The sequence below is a fragment of the Mus pahari genome, chromosome 4 (genome assembly GCF_900095145.1).
Source record: "Mus pahari chromosome 4, PAHARI_EIJ_v1.1, whole genome shotgun sequence".
Classification (NCBI taxonomy): domain Eukaryota; kingdom Metazoa; phylum Chordata; class Mammalia; order Rodentia; family Muridae; genus Mus; species Mus pahari.
Genome location: NC_034593.1, coordinates 97,265,643 through 97,285,951, shown reverse-complemented (window position 1 = coordinate 97,285,951; position 20,309 = coordinate 97,265,643). Strand labels below are relative to the sequence as shown.

The 20,309-nt window shown below is 48.9% G+C and overlaps 1 protein-coding gene across 1 annotated transcript; it reads left to right on the top strand.

Moving 5' to 3' along the window:
• The first annotated feature begins 873 nt into the window (after positions 1-873).
• Strip1 (striatin interacting protein 1) lies at positions 874-20,040 on the top strand. Its single transcript, XM_021195590.2, has 21 exons — positions 874-1,095; positions 4,413-4,482; positions 5,172-5,246; positions 5,553-5,687; positions 5,777-5,897; positions 6,911-6,979; positions 7,911-8,017; positions 8,128-8,255; positions 10,546-10,728; positions 11,096-11,313; positions 12,337-12,402; positions 12,508-12,571; positions 13,442-13,513; positions 14,033-14,107; positions 14,293-14,390; positions 15,495-15,621; positions 15,826-15,926; positions 16,607-16,673; positions 17,026-17,130; positions 17,714-17,918; positions 19,111-20,040. The coding sequence occupies exons 1-21, from the start codon at positions 916-918 to the stop codon at positions 19,356-19,358; spliced, it is 2,514 nt and encodes an 837-aa protein (XP_021051249.1). The 5' UTR covers positions 874-915; the 3' UTR covers positions 19,359-20,040.
• The last annotated feature ends 269 nt before the right edge of the window (positions 20,041-20,309 follow it).

The following is a 20,309-nucleotide window of genomic DNA, read 5'->3' as shown; positions in this document are numbered from 1 at the left end:
TTTTTGCCTGCATCTATGTCTTTGCATTCGGTGTATGCCTCAAACCAGAATTTGTGTCCTCAATTCAGAAAAGAATTTCAAGATTCTTCATTCTGAAGCAAAATTGGGGATTGTAGTAAAGATACTCTAACTTTAGGCATGAGGGTTAGAAGAAAGAAAGGTTCTAGAAGGAAGAGGGAAGTAAGACATCCCTGGGTGTGGGGATGGCCGCCCCAGGGGGACTCTTCACTGCCTTAGTATTAGCCATACATACCATTTTGGTGGCTCTCAAGTTATAAGGCTAAGAAATCCCCCACTCCACCACATGCATTTTTTTTTTCTCTTTTGATACGTGAGATTATTAACGTGGCCACCCCATGCATTTTTTTTCTCTTTTGATACGTGAGATTATTAACGTGGTGCGAGTCCCTAGGGTTGCACTAGGTGTTTTTATAGAGTCCTACTGACTTGGAGGTTTTTCAGCTGGAAGGGGAGAGAAAAGCCACAACCAGTTGTTAATTGTACAGAAATTCTTTGCTAGTAAAACGTGTCAACTAGACCCATGAGTAAGGCGTTGCTTTCCCTACTGATATTTCCCTAATTTCCCCTCTCATCCTGCCTCACCTTGAACAGGGAGGGCTGTGAGAACCGGAAAAGAGATGGTAGACAACTAATTAGTGTGTTAGGTCTCACGGATAAAAGGACATCTAAAGGGATTCCTGCGAGCCCAGTCGCCCGTCCACGGGAAGGGTGGAGGGAGGAGAAACTAAATGACAAAGACAGGAAAGACCTTGGGAGGTGATTGGCAGTTGCGGCTTTCGACACACGCAGCCACACTGAATATGGCGATTGGGGAAATTTCCTGGAGGAAATCACGCGAGAGTTGCCTGACGGGAGGCCGTCCGCGAACTGAGCCGGGGGTGTGGAGCAGCCAAGATGGAGCCGGCAGCTGCCGGTCCCGGCCCTCTGATTGTGAACAACAAGCAGCCGCAGCCGCCACCTCCGCCGCCGCCTGCCACGGCACAGCCTCCTCCTGGGGCGCCGAGGGCCGCCGGAGGCCTCCTGCCGGGGGGCAAGGCCCGCGAGTTCAACCGCAACCAGCGCAAAGACTCGGAGGTCAGAGCTGCAGGGGGGCGAGGCTGGCACCGGGCGGGTGACAGAGGGGGTCCCGGGAGACCCGGGCGGCATCCGGGCCCAGCCGGGCTTCCCGACGGCTTGACAGGGACCCTGGGAGCTGGCACTTTACCGAGAACCGTGCAGTTAGCGAGGCTGGCAGCGCCACAGCCCCGGGGAGGAAAGCCCGGAGCCCTGTCACCAACTCTGCTGCGGCCGGGGGGAAGAAGGTCCCGGAGCTGGGGTCGGCGGGTCGGCCCTCGGGGGCGTGGCCTGAGGCTCAACCCTCCTGGGGTGCAAACTCGGTGGTCTGCTTGCTGGTTAGCCCCTCATCCTTTCCAGACTCTGATCTTAGGAGGGTGGTGGGCGACGCCAGTTGGCAGCGAAGGGACCGAGGAGAGTTTAGCGGGCGCTTAGAACAGAGCTTCTCTCTCTCTCGTGCTGCTCGGCCTGCCCCGGGTTGTGTGAGTAGCAGAGAGAGCGCACTGTGGCTTCCCTCCCGAATTTTAGGCAGTGCAGGATCAAACCGCGGCCAGACGTTGCCAAGTGTTTTTGCAAGCCCAGTGAGCCCAGTTGCTGAGCTGTGAAGGGATCAGAAGTACACAAAGGGCGCAGGATTCTCCTTCTTGCTAGTGAGCTGTGTGATTCCCTTTGCCCGCGCCGTCTGGAGCTATTCACCTCGCCCCAAGTTAAAATTCCTCCCACAGCTTCCGTTTGCAGAATTCATGAATGAACACACACCCGTCTCGTCGCTGCATTTCAGGGCTTCTTAATCAGCACATTCATTCCCAGAGCACTTACTACGCAATCTCCTCCACCTGAGACAACTTCCAGTGTGATGAACAGCCAGGCACTTACCGAGAGGGAATGCCTCAAATTCAAATTTGATGCTCCAGCTCGTACCAGATACTAAAGATAGTGTCTTTAAACCTATGAAATCAGTTCCCTTCAAACATCTTGTTGTTGTTGTTACAGGCTCAAATTATGATGACACATGTCACAAATGAACAAGCCCAGAGTAGAGAGGATGAGTTTAGAGTGGCTTTTTTGAAAAAGATGGATCTTTTAGGAGCCTTTTGTTGTGGAGTGATGGGTGATCAGTGGCTACATCTCAGTGATCTCTTTAAGTGAGGAGGAGTATGCAAGTTAAGTTTGTGAGACCTTTAATGACCAGACTTGTCCAGGTTTTCTGAAGAGAACCCTGAGAATTGAACTACACCTTCAACTTTGTTTTTTAAATGTTTGAGTGGGCTGGAGAGATGGTTCGGTGGTTAAGAGCACTTGCTGCTCTCTCAGAGGATCCCAGCACCCAGGTTGGGCCGCTCACAACTGCCTATTACTCTATACTCTAGCCCCTAGGGATCCAGTACTGTCCTTCTGACCTCCATGGGCACTTGTATGTACACATGTATACACACATAGACACATAAATACATTTAAAAAAATGTTTTAGGGATGGTGAGATGGCTCAGCCGGTGAAGAAGTTTTAAATTTTCCTAAGAAGCCACAAAATAGTCAGATAAATATCCTTTTGTGCATTTTATTTTATTTGTTGTTTCTTTGGGTTTTGTTTTGTTTTTTGGTTTTGTTTTTTGTTTTGTTTTTGTTTTTGAGACAGGGTTTCTCTGTGTAGCTTTGGCTGTCCTAGAACTCTGCTCTGTAGATGGGGCTGGCCTCAAACTCAACAGAGATTCATCTGCCTCTGCCTCTGAATGCTAGGATTAAAGGTGCACACCACCTCTGCACAACCTTACTAGTATTATTTTGTGGTGCTGAGAATCAGATTCAGAGCCTTGTGCAGGGTAGGCAAACGCTATACTGCTGAGGTATGTCCTCAGCCTCTATTATATATTTTTATTTCTCTCCTACCCTTTAATTTCACTGGATTCAACATCTGGAAGGCCCATCACATTGATCTGTGTCCTTGCGTTGGAGGTGCTGATGCTGCACACTCCTCTGCTGACAGCCGAAGTCAGTAGTTTGGGGATCTGATGAGTGCCTAGAGCACAGGGAGGCTCCATATGCGCCAGGTAAACTTTACTAGTCCTCAAAACTAGCCAAGGCAGTCGTGCATGCTTCCAGTCCCAACACTCTGGAAGCAAGCAAGGAGGATCAGAGTTCAAGGCCAGCCTGGGCTGCATAGTAAAAACCTTGTCTCTACACACATACACTGGGAGGGGCTAAGAAATGGTAATGGATTTGGGGGTGAATAAGATCACAATACATTGCGTAATGGGAATGAAACTGTTAAAAAAAAAAAAAAAGTCTTAAGCTAAGTTCCAAGCAGAGTTTTGTCATTCCCATTGCATAAATGAAACTCAACCTCAGTAATGTGTGCAGCTGTTGATTTTATTTGTGTTCTAATGGTACTGGGACTTGAACATGGTAGGTAATCATTTTACCACTAAACTGTATCTTTAGCCTAGAAGCTCAGTAGCGTATGGAAGTGTCCATTAGTGCCCATGAATAAGGAATAGAGTTATGGCTTGTGGGCATATTATGTCATTTTGTCAGGGGTCTTTATCAATTAGAAGGTTTTCCCTGACCCCACCCTCCATCTCACTCACCCACCCACCTCCATGCCGAGAATTAAGCCCAGGATCTAGCATGTACTAGGAAGGTGCCCTGTGCTGAACTGTACCCTTGGCCTTCCAAGTACATTAGTCAGAGTCAGGACTGGGCTCATCCTTTTTATCCTGATGCCCCTCTCTTCCCAGTACAAGGCTTCCAAGATGGCGCTGTCTCAGGAATCACCTATCCCTAACAGATTCACATTGCATTCTCTCCTGTGTGTAGGAGGGAGGCCAATCTGTTCCATTTCTGCTTTCTCTGTCAGTTCTCACTGAAAATTGAGATGGGGCAGGGTGGCTGAGGATTTCAATGCTCATTTTATCCTTAGCTGTTTATAGTCCACAGTTCAGAAAGAAGTGAGACTACCAGATATTCAGTACTATATGGAGTGATCAGTTACTGCACAATGTAGATAGAAGTTTTATGTTTATTATTGAACAGGTATGTAACAGATATCAATGGTCAGTAAAACAGAGTTCCTGTTTCGAGGAACTTATGTCATCTGAAGGGGAGGATGAAAAAAGAAATTCAGTGAATAATTGTAGTGCAGAGTGGGTGCTTTGAAGATGAAATACAGGGTGCTGGACAGGGTGTAAAGGGGACTTCCATTAGTTCAGGAGACAAAATATTGTGATGAAACATCAAGAAAAAGTAGAGGCATTGATGTCATGCAATGCAGTCTCTGAGGCGTGTTTACCCGTAAACACTCAGGAGTATCTTTGTGATGTGATGCTCTTTCCATTCACCAGGGCTATTCCGAGTCTCCAGACCTGGAGTTTGAGTATGCCGACACAGACAAGTGGGCTGCAGAGCTCGCAGGTAAAGAAGAACAGGCCTCTGTGTTATTTGACGGGAGTTTTGACTGGGTTCCTAAGAAGATTAAGACTGGCTGTTTTCCTACTTATTCTTATTAATGATATTTGAAACATAAATTAGCTATTTAAGTTGGACCATGTATGTAGACATTTGGGATTGTCCTTTATTTCCACAAAGACTCAGGTTTGAAGTCAACTTGGTTAGCGCCCAGTCCCAAGTAATGTCAGTGGTGGTACTCATTGACATACCAACTGAGCAGTGATCTCACACACACGCGTGAGTCACGGGAATGCTAGCAACTGTGCTTGAATCTTGGCACATCTGTTGCTGCTACTGCTGTTGCTGGAGAGTGTGAGGTCAGCATGAGCTGCTTCTCCAGTCTTCACAAGCCTAACTCAGGACGTGACACTAAAGACATATATTCAGGTCACCTCTGATACAGCACAGTCTGATGCACAGCTTACTAGAAATGCCTGATCTATGATCCAGTGACAGTGCAGTGGCCCATGTGATCTCTTCGAGCACAGCAGAACACTGAGGCCTTCCTCACTCAGTAATCAGAGAGAGTGGTCTGAGAGTCACTGTGACTCGGGCAGGAATAGAGTTGGGGCTGGGAAGGAAAGCCTGACTTTCTCTGCTGCATGGGAGATCTGATGTGGAGTATGGTGATAGGAGACTTTGCTCTTTGACAGAGCTTTACAGCTATACAGAAGGACCAGAATTCCTGATGAACCGAAAATGCTTTGAGGAGGACTTCCGGATCCATGGTAAGACCATTTCCCTCACTTGGTTCCCTATCCCATCAGGACAGCACAGGACTTCTCTTCATTGTCTAATTGATCTAGGCCATGCAGGAATATGAACCATTGTTGTGCTACTTGTTTAAGGCCAGACTTGACATGGAGAGTGGGCCTTCTGGGCACTCTGATGGGAACAGTAGTGTGACCTTATCCCTTATGAAAGAGTAACTTGTCCTTCAGGCCCTGTGACTGCCCTGATTTGAAAGGTTAACACAGTCCATTCCATTGTGAGGAATGGTGTGGGCTCAGTTATAAGTGTCTCTTGCCCTGCAGTGTCAGACAAGAAGTGGACTGAGCTGGATACCAACCAGCACCGGACCCACGCCATGAGGCTCCTGGATGGCTTGGAGGTCACCGCCCGAGAGAAGAGACTCAAGGTGGCCCGAGCCATTCTCTATGTTGCCCAAGGTACTGTGAGGATGTCCCCAGCACCTCTGCCAGTGATAGTGCCTGGATGTGCATGGAGGGGCTCGGTAAGCTCTGCCCTGTGTTTACAGGTACCTTTGGAGAATGCAGCTCAGAGGCAGAAGTGCAGTTCTGGATGCGCTACAACATATTTCTGCTCCTGGAGGTGGGCACGTTCAATGCCTTGGTGGAGCTTCTGAACATGGAAATAGAGTGAGCACTTCTGTTGAGGGGCTTCCATAGGGAAGGGAGCAGTGGGAAGTGAGCCCGAGCTTATAGAACTAGCATTTGAGACAGATACATAGGCCACTTAAGGTGAAGGGTCTGTTCCAGGCTGTTTGGAGTCTACAGGGTTAAACAATGGAAAACCTACTTAATGATTCCTTGGAAGATAATGTAATAAAGACAGAGATGAGAAAATAAAGTTATATAGAAGGGTACGAGGTTCCCAAGCCGATAGAATGTAATGAGGGGTTCTTATGCTAGCTCTGCACACTCTGTAGTGCTGGACCCTTGGTACCTGGGCAGATCCTGCTCAGCCCCAAAACACCCCCAAAAGGAACTTCTCATCTGGAACTCTTTGATATTCCCTTCAGCAGCACACCAAGCCCAAACATGACATGTAGGTACAACAAAGCTTGCTGCCTCTGGTCCTTTGCTTCATGGGCAGGTCAGCTACTGCTCATCTAAGGATAACAGCCATCATAAATAAGGAAGATTGCTACACGTCAGAGGCCAGCCTGATCTACATAGTGAGGTTCAGGGTAGCCAGAGCTACTTAGTGAGACCATATCCAAAACCAAACAACAAAATTAAAATCAATTCATTAGAAGGTGAAAACACTCACTGAGTCCTGTGTCTTCAGGCAGTACTCAGGAATGTTCTTGAGACATTACATACGATTCACGTTGATCAATGTGATCATATGCAAGTGCTGTTATCACCCTGATTTTGTAGATGAGGCAGCTAGACACCCTGATCTTGTAGATGAGGGAAGTTGGCTCTATTTTGCCCACATATATATACCTAGTAAGTGTTAGAGCCAGGATTCACACTGTGAGACCTGAGAGTCTGGTTCAGGGCTTGAGTTCTTAACCACAGTGGTATCCTAAGGTCTTGTGTAGAGCCCAAGCACACACAGCATCGTGTCGCCTGATGGGATATTACTGTCGAGGGTATCACTTGCCTCCCTCGTCCTGTCAGGCTGATTCAGATCTCTCCTGCAGTAACAGTGCCGCATGCAGCAGTGCAGTGAGGAAGCCTGCCATCTCCCTGGCTGACAGCACCGACCTGAGGTGAGATGAGCTGCAAGCCTGGTACCCTGAGCCAGAGAGTGAGCTCAGGGCCAGGCTGAGCATCTCTTAGCTGTGTGTGTTGCTTTTGTACTCATTAGTCAGCTCAAGTGATAGGCTCACTGGGAGTCATTAGTAGGCCTTGATGAGGTCTTAGGGGAAGCGGCTTGGATCTGCTAAGAAGCTGGCTGTAGAGTACCTTATTTGTGGAGAAAGCCCAGGGGCTTACTCTTGGGCTCCCACTGCCCACTGGGCACAGTGTGATCCCCACCTACATTGGGTTATCCTGACAGTGCTTCATGACTGCACAGGGACAGCAGCTCCTAAGCCATGTCTTAGGGTTGAAATCAGGTTTTGCGTTGGAACTGTGGTTCTCCTCCCTGTAGTCAGGGTCTCTGCATTTCACCTCCTGTTTTCCACTCCACCAGGTCGACTCTGCCCTCCTTCCTGTAATCCCGCCAGGCCTGCTTTGACCTCAGTAACTTACTCTGAGTAGTGTCGTTTTCCTTTCCTGGGGCTTAGGGCAGTGAAATCTTCAGGCCATTCTGGTTTATATTTGTCAGCTTTGAGTAAACTCCTTTTAGAAGCTGGGGATACAGAATGAGTTATAGTCTGGGAAGACAGATTCAGACACCCCTCTGCTCTCCAGGGTCTCAGGTGTCATTTCTTTTCTCGAATTTCTCTGTATTACAGCCATCCTCTACCACACACATGGATGCTTAAATCTTAGCCCAAGGGCTTCTTCCTCACATTTTTGTTGGTTTGAGATTTAGGCTAGCCTAGAGCTTACTATGTAGCCTAGGCTGACCTGAATCTTGAGACCCTCCTGCCTCAGCTTTCTAAGGACTGGTATTACAAGTATGCCCTACCACTCCTGGCTGAGCGTGCCCCGGCCCCCTGTCTTACTCTCTTATGAGCTTGTTCTTTTGCCCAGGGTCCTGCTCAACATCATGTACCTGATTGTGGAGACTGTTCACCAGGATTGTGATGGGGACAAGGCCGAGTGGAGAACCATGCGACAGACCTTCAGAGCTGAGCTGGGTAGGACCCTGGCGATCCTCTCTTAAGGCCTTGCTTGGGAGCTGAAACTAGAGGGCTTTGGGTGGGTCCTTTTGCTGCCTGGGGTCCTGATGTCTTTGAGTCACTTCCAGGTTCCCCTCTGTACAACAACGAGCCATTTGCCATCATGCTATTTGGGATGGTGACCAAATTTTGCAGTGGCCATGCCCCCCACTTCCCCATGAAGAAAGCTCTCCTGCTGCTCTGGAAGACTGTATTGGTGAGCACCTTCTTAGGGCACTCGTACGCTAGGACACTGGGCATGAAGGGGACATCTTTGTATAGTTGGCCTTTGTACCTGTAGAGTCACATCCATATATGCATCCAAATTCAGGTCATAGAATGAAGTTTGCATCTGTATTGACTGCCCGGACCTTGTTATTATTCTCTCACCATTATACCAATAATTTATGTACCATTAGGTATTAGAAATAATCTAGGGATGATCTCATGCTTGCGGAAGGTTGTGCATAGGTAAACACAAGTACCATTCCATCTACTGAGGGATGTGATACCTACCTGTGGGAGAGGGATGAGGGGAAATTCTCAGAGCCAGTCTCCCGTGGATAATGACGAATATCTATATTTCTATTTGAATACTGAGTTATGTGAATATGTAGCTACTTGGGTTTAAAAGTGTTTGTTTAGTGGTATTACAGACTGAACCTAGGACCTTGTCATGCATGCTAGGCAAACAGATTTCACTGAGCTACGGTGCTGGAGCGCTTCTTCTTTTTCTTCCTTTTTAATTTATTTATTTTGATTTTATGCGCACTGGTGTTTTCTGTGTGAAGATGCCAGATCCCCTGGAACTGGAGTTATAGATGGGTGTGAGCTGCTGTTGCTGGGAATTAAACCCAGGTCCTCTGGAAGAGCAGCCAATGTTCTTAACCACTGAGCCATCTCTCCAGCTCCCCCACTGGTGCTCTTTTTACTTTTTATTTATTTGCATATTTCCTGTGCATGTGGGTATGCGTTTGGTACATGTGTGGTCTGTGCCTACACTTGTGTAGCTGTACACACTTCAGAGGAGACATGAGTGCCCTGCTCTGTCGTTCTTAGTTGTAATTCCATCACCACAGGGTCTCTACCGGAACCTGGTCCTAAGCTGGCACCGGCAAGCACTCCTGGAAGTCTCATTGTTTCTACCCAGCTCTGTTGGGGTTACAATCTTACCTGTGGCTGCCTGGCTTTTTGCATGAACACTGGGAATTCAAACTCATACCCTCATCTTTTCGAAACAAGTGCTCTTATCCATTGAGCCGTTGTCTCAGTCATTTACCTTTTTCTTTTGACAGAAGGTCTGACCTTAATCATGAGGTATTCCTGCCTCAGCCTCATCAGTATCTGCTACTAAGCTTAGTGAGTCTGAGGCCAGCAAAGGCTACATGGCAATAAGACCTTGTCTCAAAAAAGACTGGGGTTGGAGGCGGGCCTTCAAGATATTAGATTGGCTCCCTGGCTTTTGTTAAGGCTGTTTTCTCAATCGTGCAACAGCTTCACCCTCAGATAAGATGCCTCTTTGGAGACCACTCCTAAACTTGTATTTGTATCCACTGGGCAGATGACTTTTGCTACTTGAGTTGTGATCCTAGCCTTGAACATTGGAGCCCTTTCTCCAACCCTGAGAAGATGTCTTTTAGAGGAAGCAAGAGTGAGCTTCTAGGCAGTCTGTTTCCTGAGGATGTGTTGTGAAATGGACTCTGTTTGTGCCTGGGGAGAGAATGGTTGCTGGGTGGACTGGCCGTCATACTTAGGATGGGGACATTGTCAGAAACCAGGCCCCGAGCAAGTATGGAGCCCCATCTCCAGGAGGAGCACTGTGCTCAGCACCCAGTTAGAGCCTCATAGGGTGTGCAAGCTTTATCTTTATCAGGAAGCCTCACTCAGGCTGAGAGGAAAGCCCAGTTACTGGAATCGAGGCACGGAGTGGTCAGTAACTCCAGTGAGGACGTTAGACCGCTTTCTTTTTACTTTACTATATTATTTCATTTGAGCTACACACAGTATGTTTTAGTCTTATTGGGAGATTGGCGTGTAGTTTTGAAGCATTACTCTGCTGACGTTTGAAAGAACTGGCTCTACTTTGGTTGGTTGATTGGTTGGTTGGTGGTTGGTTTAAAACATGGTCACTCTATAGCCTTGGCTTGCCTGGAACTTGCTATGTATGCTAGGCTGGACTTAAAATTATGGTGATCCTCCTGCTGGGATTACCAGTCTGTGCCACCACCCCATGCTCAACCTGCTTCTTTTTAAAATTAGAGACTGTGTCACATCCAGAGCTGTGTATCATGTGCCAGCTCTCATCAGCCAGTATTTATCCTTTCCTTCATCCTTTTGCTCTTGTCCCTTAGAGAGCACTGGACTCTCCTTGAAGCCTTTAGTTTTTATCCAAGTGGCTGTGTGGGTCTCTATAAAGGCTTGGGTTCTCGTGATGTCATGCATGCTTTTTAGCATAATGATGCCAAAAAGGACATGGTGACCCAAGCTCTGCACCCCATTTTATGCAGTGCACGCTAGGCGGCTTTGAGGAGCTGCAGAGCATGAAGGCTGAGAAGCGCACTCTCCTGGGCCTTCCCCCTCTGCCTGAGGACAGCATCAAGGTTATCCGGAACATGAGGGCTGCCTCCCCACCAGCCTCTGCCTCAGACCTGATTGAGCAGCAGCAGAAGCGGGGCCGACGGGAGCACAAGGTGAAGCAGCCGAGGGCCCCAGGCCTCCTGAGAGATCTCAGAGTGCACACTCAGGGAGTGGGGTCGGGGCGCATGATCCCTGGGGCCAGCATGTTGTTAGAAGTCAGCTCTGATCAAGCTGATCAGAAGGCGTGCCTCCACAGCAGGGACACTGTCCCCAACCTCAGCCACAGTGTATACTTAACATCATGGCAGCTTCTGTGGTTCTCTTCATTCTAGTCCTAACTCCTCCATATTCCCTGCTGTTGTCAGGGCCCCATCTGTTCCATTTGAACTCTGTTCCTTGTCTGCCATCTCATTGGTTGGCTGCTTTTCTCCGCCATCTCATTGGTTGGCTGCTTTTCTCAGCTCCCCCCTGTGCTTTCAGGCTCTGATAAAGCAGGACAATCTAGATGCCTTCAACGAGCGGGATCCCTATAAGGCTGACGACTCTCGGGAGGAGGACGAGGAGAATGATGACGACAGCAGCCTGGAGGGGGAGGCTTTTCCCCTGGAGCGAGACGAGGTGATGCCTCCCCCACTACAACACCCTCAGACCGACAGACTCACCTGCCCAAAAGGGCTCCCTTGGGCTCCCAAAGTTAGGTGAGTCTCTGCAAGGCTAAGATGACCTTAAATTACCCTGTGCTGTCCTGGGCACGTCTGTGAGGATGGCCTTGCTGATGTCACACAGAATAACCCTTGTGTGGTTCCTGGGTCAGTAATTTGAACTGGTCCAACTTGATAGTGAACAAAGACAAGGAGAAAAAAATGAGTATTTAGACAAACCTATCCCCATTCATCTTGGAGCTGTATGTGGCCTTTTATTTAAAAATGATAGATAAAGAGTTTTGTTTTTTTTTTTGTTTTGTTTTTTTTTTTAAAAGCAAAACCCAATGTATTGAACAGTATGCTTGGGTGAGTTAATAGATGGGAAGGTAGCTGGAAATGTTAAAATGGTATATCGTAGCTGGACATGGTGGCACACGCCTTTAATCCTAGCACTGGAGAGGCAGAGGCAGAGGCAGGTGGATCTCTGTGAGTTCAAGGCCAGCCTGGTCTATAAAGCAAGTCCAGGGCAACCAGGGTTACACAGAGAAACATTGTCTTGAAAATAAAACAAACAAAAAAAGAAATATATTTGGTAGGCAGCAACTTAAATAGAGAGATGTGTATATGAACTGCTATAAAAGAGGGTATGTCCTAAGCTTTCTGTGCTTTGTGAGAAGAATGTAGAACAGGTCACCTCAAAGCAAGGTGTTTCTGTTGAGACAAGAAAATGACCTGTTTAAAGTCAGTAGTTTATGTCTCTTACACTGTGTGGTGTTTAAAAGTGTTAAATATTAATATTGTTTGAATAAGCTGTGTTTTAAGTTTTATATATGTCCCTAATTTTGAGTCAACTGACCATGTGTATTATAGAAATATGAACATACTTTAAATGTATGAACTTAACAATTATGTAAAAAAACAAAGTAGTCAAAATTCAGATTTTTCCCCCTTACTGTAAGAGACCTTTCCCTGTCTTGTAAGTGTCTGTAGATGCTTTGTCTGTTAGCACACAGGCCGGTGACTAGCACACCTTGAAGCAGTACTTGATAAAATCTGCCCCTCTTTCTTGCTTGGTAGAGAGAAAGACATTGAGATGTTCCTTGAATCCAGCCGTAGCAAGTTCATAGGCTACACTCTAGGAAGGTGAGTGTGACCTGAGGTCCCTTTGAAGTGCCCTCGCCTGGCCTTGGGACAGCAGACCGGTGAGTGGCTCTCTGGGCTCAGCATAAGGCCTTCTTTATTCTCCAGTGACACCAACACAGTGGTGGGGCTGCCAAGGCCAATCCACGAAAGCATCAAGACACTGAAACAAGTAAGTGGCGCTAAGGGAACGTTTGGCTTTGTTTGGTCCCAGGAGAATAAAGTGAGCCTGGGCCAAGGGAGAAGCCTTTCAGGGCTATTGTCTGCCAGCAAGAGCCTTGAAGCATCTCTTCCTGAGTATGACTTGGGTTACGGATATGTGCATTCCAGTCTTTAGAGTTCAGGGAGCTCACGAGTAGCCTTCCCTTTCCCTTAGCCAAGGTGTACGGCAATTGAGAGGAGCTGGCAGATGGATATGGTGCTGTCAGCTTCGCTGGTCATAGCATGGCTGGAGAGCAAGGCTTAAGAGCACCATAGTAGGTATGCTCTAGCATGCTCTATAAACCAAGCAAGCTCAGTTATCCAGGCCCAGAGAGCTGGAGGACGGGCAGGACCCAGGCTCTCAGCAGGCAGGCAGGTGGAGTCCCAGACCATCCTGTTGTCCTCTTGTACTCACTGCTGAGAGGGAGCTGAGGGAGCTGTGGGTATAAGGATTAGCAGGGAGACGACACCAGGGGTCAGGAGGATTTCCAGTGTGTCTAAACTGTAACATTTTTAAGTCCAGTTTTGAAATTGGTAGTACTAGGTGGTCTCTGCACTGGGCTTTTAAGAACACTGTTAGCTTTGCCTCTGTTGTCTTTCTCCTGTCAGTTTTGCTTCGGAAAGCCCTTTCCCCTTTATTTTGATATTTGCTAACCTCTATGGGCTTTTTACACAGGCTGCCAGAAGTGATTGCAGGTTTAAGTTAGGAATCTCTGTTGTGACTCAGCCCTCTCTCAGAAGGCTGACATAAACTCTTGGGTCTTTGCCAGGTGAGGGGGGAGTCTGGCCTGAGAAGAAGGGTGTCTTTCCTCAGCACCTTCTTTCCTACCTCTCTCTTCAGCACAAGTACACATCGATTGCAGAGGTCCAGGCACAGATGGAGGAGGAATACCTTCGCTCTCCTCTCTCAGGGGTGAGTTAAGAGACCACAAAGTCCCCAACTGTTCTCAGTCTCTGAGCTGGGCCTGGCCACCAGGCCGCTCCAGGAGTCGGCCTCTCCTTGAAGAGATTACCATCCATGTCTTCCTTTCAGTCTGTGAATGGCACCTTGAGCATAAAACTCGATCTCTCTGAGCTTTGTTTCTTACCTGTAAAAGAAGACTAGCGCTAGACTAGTGCCTCCTCTCTTCGTTATCTACTTGTTTATTTGAGGTAAAATCTATCTGTAGCCCAGATGGCCTCAAACACCTTTCTCAACCTTAACTGGTGCTGGGTTACAGGTGTTTGCTAGCATGCATGCCTGTGGCACCTCATGAAGAATTAGATAAATGATTCCAAGTGACATTCTTGGGATGCCGTATGTTTCAGAGCCTCCTGTCAGCATCACCAACGTCACTCTTCACTTTGATACAGAGATTCTGTTCCAGCCAGCTAGTAAACTGCCTCAGGAGACTGTAGCCTGAGCATTGGTGGTGTGACTTTTGTGTTAAAGGGAGAAGAGGAGGTTGAACAAGTTCCTGCAGAAACCCTCTATCAAGGCTTGCTCCCCAGCCTGCCTCAGTATATGGTGAGTTCTCTGTGCCTGAGATCTCTCAGTGAGCACCTGTGCTGAGACCGTGAAGGAGCACAGGCTGCTTGCCTTCTTCACCCTGCAAGGCTCCTGCCACCTGAGGACCCTCAGGAGTCCCACTTCTCAGGGCTTCATTGTGGTCCTAGTTTCTGATGCTCACCTGAGTGGTCTGTTCTTCCCAGATTGCCCTCCTGAAGATCCTACTGGCTGCAGCTCCCACATCGAAAGCCAAAACAGACTCGATCAACATCCTGGCAGACGTTCTGCCTGAGGAGATGCCGTGAGTATCAGGGCCGTGAATGGAACAGGTCGAAGCGAGGGTGGAAGGGTGGGGCCAGTTTTCAGGTGAGTTTCCTTCCTTGACCCAGCTTTGCTGCAGGTGAAGTTTAGGGTATTTCTGATTCAGACAAAGGAATCAATTGGATAAGTTTCACTAGGAAGGGAGATGGCTAGGCCTGATTGTCACTGAGTGAATTTCTAAGTGAATTAGGAATGTCGGTTTTCCTTTGTAAATAGATGGGCAGCAGACACTCTCAGAGCCCTTCTTCTAGAGCCGTGTGGTTGGCACACCCTACATGGGATGGGTAGTTCCTGGTCAGTTTTCCGGCCACCACCGAGCCTGTGCCTTTGTGGAGTTTCTCCTACTAGCCAGTCAACTGGCAGGCAGACCCCTGGCAAATGTCTCAGAGGAGAGAGTGAAACTCTTAGCTGTTCTTCCTCTCTGGCTGGCAGGTCTTTTCATGGAAGAGGCCTGAGGTCATATTCTGCACTGAGGACAGACCTAGGCCCACACCTGCTCTGTTGCTTGCCAGGGCTGCCTTGTTCTGAGCTGATCCCCAGGTCTCGTGGTCATGGTGGTGGTAGCCAGGTGAGGGAGAAGAGAGGCAGGGATTGGCTCATACCAGAGGGAGGTTCACAGATCATTAGGCCATCTTGATAATCCTAGAAATACTGCATTTCTTCTGAAGATTTGCAGTGAGAGGTCCTGAATTAAGAAACAGGTTTAGTTCAGTGCTTCCTAAATCTAACTTGAGCACCNCCCACCCCGCCACTGTAGAGTGGAATTTCCCCACATACTGGTGTTCCACAGAATATACTTTGGGGAAATCAGGTTAATAGAGTGGCCAAAGCTTAGGGAGAGTTTGGAAAAGAAAAGAAGTTCAGTTTTGGAGGAAAAGCAGAGAAAGGGACTGAGTGTGTATTGGAGTGAAGAAAGAAGCTGTTCCCTGCTGGATCACTTGGGAGATAGAACCCTAAGGCTGGCCTCCGAGATGTCTGTGGATCGTGGGCCTTCCCCAGAGGGCTCAGAAGCCCATCTCCTCTGTGGACGCCTGGGAAGGAGGTGCTGTGTGCTGGTGACTCACCCAGGCACTTGTGTTCCTAGCACCACAGTGTTGCAGAGCATGAAGCTGGGGGTGGATGTGAACCGCCACAAAGAGGTCATCGTTAAGGCCATTTCTGCCGTGCTGCTGTTGCTGCTCAAGCACTTTAAGTTGAACCACATCTACCAGGTACCTGCAGGGGCTGCCTTCCTTCCTGTACGCTAGGCGGGGCCTCAGACAGTGCAGCTCCCCTGACCCCAGAGAGTAGGGCTTCACTTCTGAGCCCACTTGAGCTCTGCACAGCATTCTAATACGAGGGCCTCCAGCCAAAGCTTTTTATCTATAGACAAAAGAGAACCAGGGCTGTGCTTATTTTTCTTCTGTTGGTTTCAGTTTGAATACATGGCCCAGCACCTGGTATTTGCCAACTGCATCCCTTTGATCCTGAAGTTCTTCAATCAAAACATCATGTCCTACATCACTGCCAAAAACAGGTGATAAGGACCAGAGACCAAGAAAGGGTGGTGTAGACAGGTGGCAGGACTTCCAGCTGTTTCTCCACTGAGACTCTTGGGCAGGCATTTTCTCTAAGCATCTATGGGTTAACATTTTGCCAGGCCTCAAGAGACAATGAATGACAGCGTGTCAGTTATGGGATTAGCTATGCTAGTGACTTTGTGTTTGACCGGGGCCTCTCATCCTAGGCTCTGTAATTGCCACTTCTATCCTTCCTCCCTTTCCCCTTCCAGTTCTCTGTACAGAGCTTGACTTTGTGTATTGTAAAGCCTTCTCTGATGATTCTTGTGTACTCTTAACAGCCTCCTTGTGCCCGCTGTGCCCAGTAGCACCTGCTTGTCAGTGTGAGATATCACAAGGGAATCCAGTTAGCTGTGGCCTCTAAGAGGGCTTAGCATAAATCAATTGTCTTGAGTCCTACCTCCCATGTTAAGGGAAAGCTGCAATAATGTCTCTGCCCCTCACAGTTAGTAATTACATTATACACTCTTTCAGTCACAGAGGGACTGTACATACCACCTTATAGCAGGTATTCATCTTATAGTCAGGAAAACCAGGTTAGAGCAAGCAAGATACATTGCTCCTTCAACTCATCATGTCTGCTCTGGCAGACCCAGCCTTTGCTCACAGTGAACACCGGTCTTTTTGCATTCCGTAGCATTTCCGTCTTGGATTACCCTCACTGCGTGGTGAACGAGCTTCCAGAGCTAACTGCAGAGAGTCTGGTGAGTGGCTCAGATCTCCCTGCCTGTCCCTTCGGTATGAGCATTACCTCCCCCAACACAAAGAGGTGTCCTCCAAAAGAGGTCACCTTTGACTTTTAAAGTCAGAAATGGCCATAGAGTCAGGGAGAGGATGCTGCGGAGCAGAACGATTGGGGATTGGGTGTATGGTTAGTCAGGTGTGTTCTGCAGGGCTGCTCACCTAGGACTTGTCCACTCAAGCTGCCTACATCTTCTCCCTGAAGTCTGGGGCATTCTGTGATAGAATTATTGAAATCAGTCAAGGCCTTTGGACACCGCTGCTGAGCAGTCTGCAGTGGTAATAGTTGTGTTTGTCTCTGGCTTTTCCCTGCAGGAAGCTGGTGACAACAACCAGTTTTGCTGGAGGAATCTCTTTTCTTGCATCAATCTGCTTCGGATCTTGAACAAGCTAACGAAGTGGAAACACTCGAGGACCATGGTGAGTTGGTGCTGCAGCCAGCCTGGGCCGGGCCTGCCTCACCTGGGACATGGTGGAGGACCATGGTAAGTCGGTGCTGCAGCCAGCCTGGGCCGTGCGGTGCCCACCTCACCTGGGACATGGTCCTCAGGGTAGGGCTTCCCAGGCAGCATCGTCCTCGTTCAGGTCTGCAGGTGCCTGGTTCTCTGATGAGTACAGCCAGAAGCTGGAAGAGACTCTCAGTCATGCCCTGAAACGAGCCCCCAACCACAGACACTTTCTGATCCTCCTGATCCTGGGTGGGAAATGATAGGCAGGAGTCAGGAGCCACCTTAACCCTGCGATTGCCTTTGGAACAAGGAAGGTCCATGAGTTCTCAGAAATTAGATTACAGAGTGAGCCATAATTAGGGTTACAACCTTTGTGGTTTGCCTATAGCTCTGCTAGTCTTAGTGCCTAACACTTCATGGGCCAGTGAACCAGTGAGTTCAAGAGAAACTGCATGGCTTGTTGTCCTGTCTGCTACCCCAGTAGTGCTAAGTGATCATGTAGTGGCACTCACATGTACTGCTTTCTCACCACGGCCGCCACCATGGCCACCCAGATGCTGGTAGTGTTCAAGTCGGCACCCATCCTGAAGCGGGCCCTGAAGGTGAAGCAGGCCATGATGCAGCTCTACGTGCTGAAGCTGCTCAAGGTGCAGACCAAGTATTTGGGGCGACAGTGGCGCAAGAGCAACATGAAGACGATGTCTGCCATCTACCAGAAGGTGCGGCACCGGCTGAACGACGACTGGGCATACGGCAACGGTGAGGCCACAGGAGTGGGAGAGGGTAGGACAAGGGACGACGTGACACCTTGCCTGTGGTGCCTTCGTTTTCTCTGCCTTAGGCACTGAGCAGGGCTGGGGTCTAGTTTTAGTGGCTCTGGGCAAGACTTTGGGAAGCTACTCAGTATCTGTGTTCATCTGTGTTTCTGTCCCTCTACTCTAAATCCTGTCTTTTCTAGAAATTGCCATAAGACTCTGTTCCCACTTTATCCCTACTGCAGCTGCCTTCTGGCTGCCTAAATCTAGTAGATCCTCACTGGCTCTGCCTCTAGTTTCTCCCCCCCCTGTTGGCCTCAGATTTGACTCCTGTAATCTTTTCAACACACCCATCCTATGCTGTTGCCCCTAGTAAAATTCCTGTTAGCTTTCTAGTTCCCATAGGAATGAAGTTAAACATTAAGACAGGAGGGGCACTCATTCCCTTCCCTGGTCCCAGAGTCCGCAGCTTTCTTTTCAAACCCATTGTGTGCTGGTGCCCAGCCTCTGTCACACCCAAGACTCCAGGACAGAGTGTGAAACCTCAGTGCCGGCTGAGGATTGTTCCTGGAAGCTCTGCAGAATCCAACAGCCACAGGTGCCCATGCTCTCCAGTGTGCCCTCTGTGCCTGAGAATAGACCGCACAGGTACAGAGGGGAGCTACACTTGGGAATAGCCTGCACAGGTACAGAGGGAACTGCACTTGGTCCCTGAGTGCTAGCCATGTTGTCTCCTGCTCCTGGGCTTCTGTAGACTGTTGGATATCTACATCCTCCTGGTCTAACTGTTGTCTGCCCGGTGTTGCTGTGTTACACTGTTGAAGTTACATCACTCTGTGATGCTATACCTGGCATCTGGGCTCAAGGTGGTGCATGACATTTTGTCATGGAGGTGAGAGGAGGAACAAACGATGGCGTCTCTGGGTTATGTCTCTGTCATCTAGAAACAAGGGGAGGCTGTGCTTTAAAGAGAGTTTTCCAGGGCTCTCCCATCTGTCGACATGTTTGGGGAATCAGCTCTCTTTCTCAGAGTTACAGATTGTCTCCTTATATTTGACTATCTTCTACTGGGAAAGAATTTCTATTCATCTTCCTGAGGATGGGGTTTGGAGGCGATCTTCTGGTTAAATCACACTCTTCCTCAGGGGAGCTGCCATAGGGCTGACTCCTAACCGAGTTTGTCTGCTTTGCCCCAGATCTTGATGCCCGGCCATGGGACTTCCAGGCAGAGGAATGTGCTCTCCGTGCCAACATTGAACGCTTCAATGCCCGGCGCTATGACCGGACCCACAGCAACCCTGACTTCTTGCCAGTGGACAATTGCCTGCAGAGTGTCTTGGGCCAGCGGGTAGATCTTCCTGAGGACTTCCAGATGAACTATGACCTATGGCTAGAGAGGGAGGTCTTCTCTAAGCCCATTTCCTGGGAGGAGCTGCTGCAGTGAGGAGGGCTGAAAAAGACCATGATCTGTCTCATACCTGAGGGACTGCCCTCACCATTGCTGCAGTGCTCCTGTTCCCCTCCAGGTGGCAGCACAGCTCCACTGAGTCCACAGCCAGCCCTGGGCCTGTGAGTGAACCCAGGTTAGCCTCTGGTTGATTCCCAACATCCTCCTACTCAGGAGCAGTCATCTCCAAGCTGGGATCTATTCTCCCTCCACTTCCCCAGCTTTTACCCTCCTCTCTTGGATATGATCGATTGAAACTCATTTCACAGTTAGCCCTAGGCTGGGGAAAGCTGAGCTGGGCCTTGCATCCCTTCTCGTCAGCAGCTGTACCTTGAGGTTACACTGACTCCTGGGCAGCTTTGGCATGTCAGCTGGTCAGGAAGAAGGGTCGGTTTGAGGGCCAAGAGCAGAGTCAGCACCTTGGCTGTGCTCTGGGGCTATCTCGTGCCATCCCAGCATCCTGCTAAGTTCTATCCAGAAGTGACGGACACACAGCCTCTGCACCCTGGTTTTGGATGTGGTCAAAGGTGGAGTGAGGCTTCCTGAAGCCAGAGGTGCCGGTTTCCTCTTGATTGCCATGACCTGTAAATATACAAAACTCTGTGTGATCTCTGGTGTCATGGTGGGGTTTTTAATGTGTTTGTGTATTCTGTTTACATTAAAAGAGAACAGAACTGTCCCTGCTGCCTTGTCTGTAGGTGCGGGTTCTGGGGCCTGGGGATGTAGCACAGGCACTAGAGTGCTTACTTGGCAAGAAGCCCTGGGCTCTATCCTCACGTAAGCCAGGCAGAGCGGCGCACACACTTGTAATCTCAGCACTTGAGAGGTGGAAGCAGGCGAATCAGAAGTTCTAGGTCAGCCTTGGCTACATAGTTCAAGTTCAGCCTAGGCTAGGGAAATTCTCTCTTAGAAATATGGCCCGAAAATGATCAGTTCTTTCAAGAATCC

What these genes read in the sequence shown, in the direction of transcription:
- Strip1 (XM_021195590.2), top strand. Translation starts at nt 916, where the DNA reads ATGGAGCCGGCAGCTGCCGGTCCCGGCCCTCTGATTGTGAACAACAAG. An exon ending in GGAGGACTTCCGGATCCATG is followed by an intron (nt 5,247 to 5,552) that starts GTAAGACCATTT and finishes CTTGCCCTGCAG; the next exon opens with TGTCAGACAAGAAGTGGACT. An exon ending in AGCTAACTGCAGAGAGTCTG is followed by an intron (nt 16,674 to 17,025) that starts GTGAGTGGCTCA and finishes TTTTCCCTGCAG; the next exon opens with GAAGCTGGTGACAACAACCA.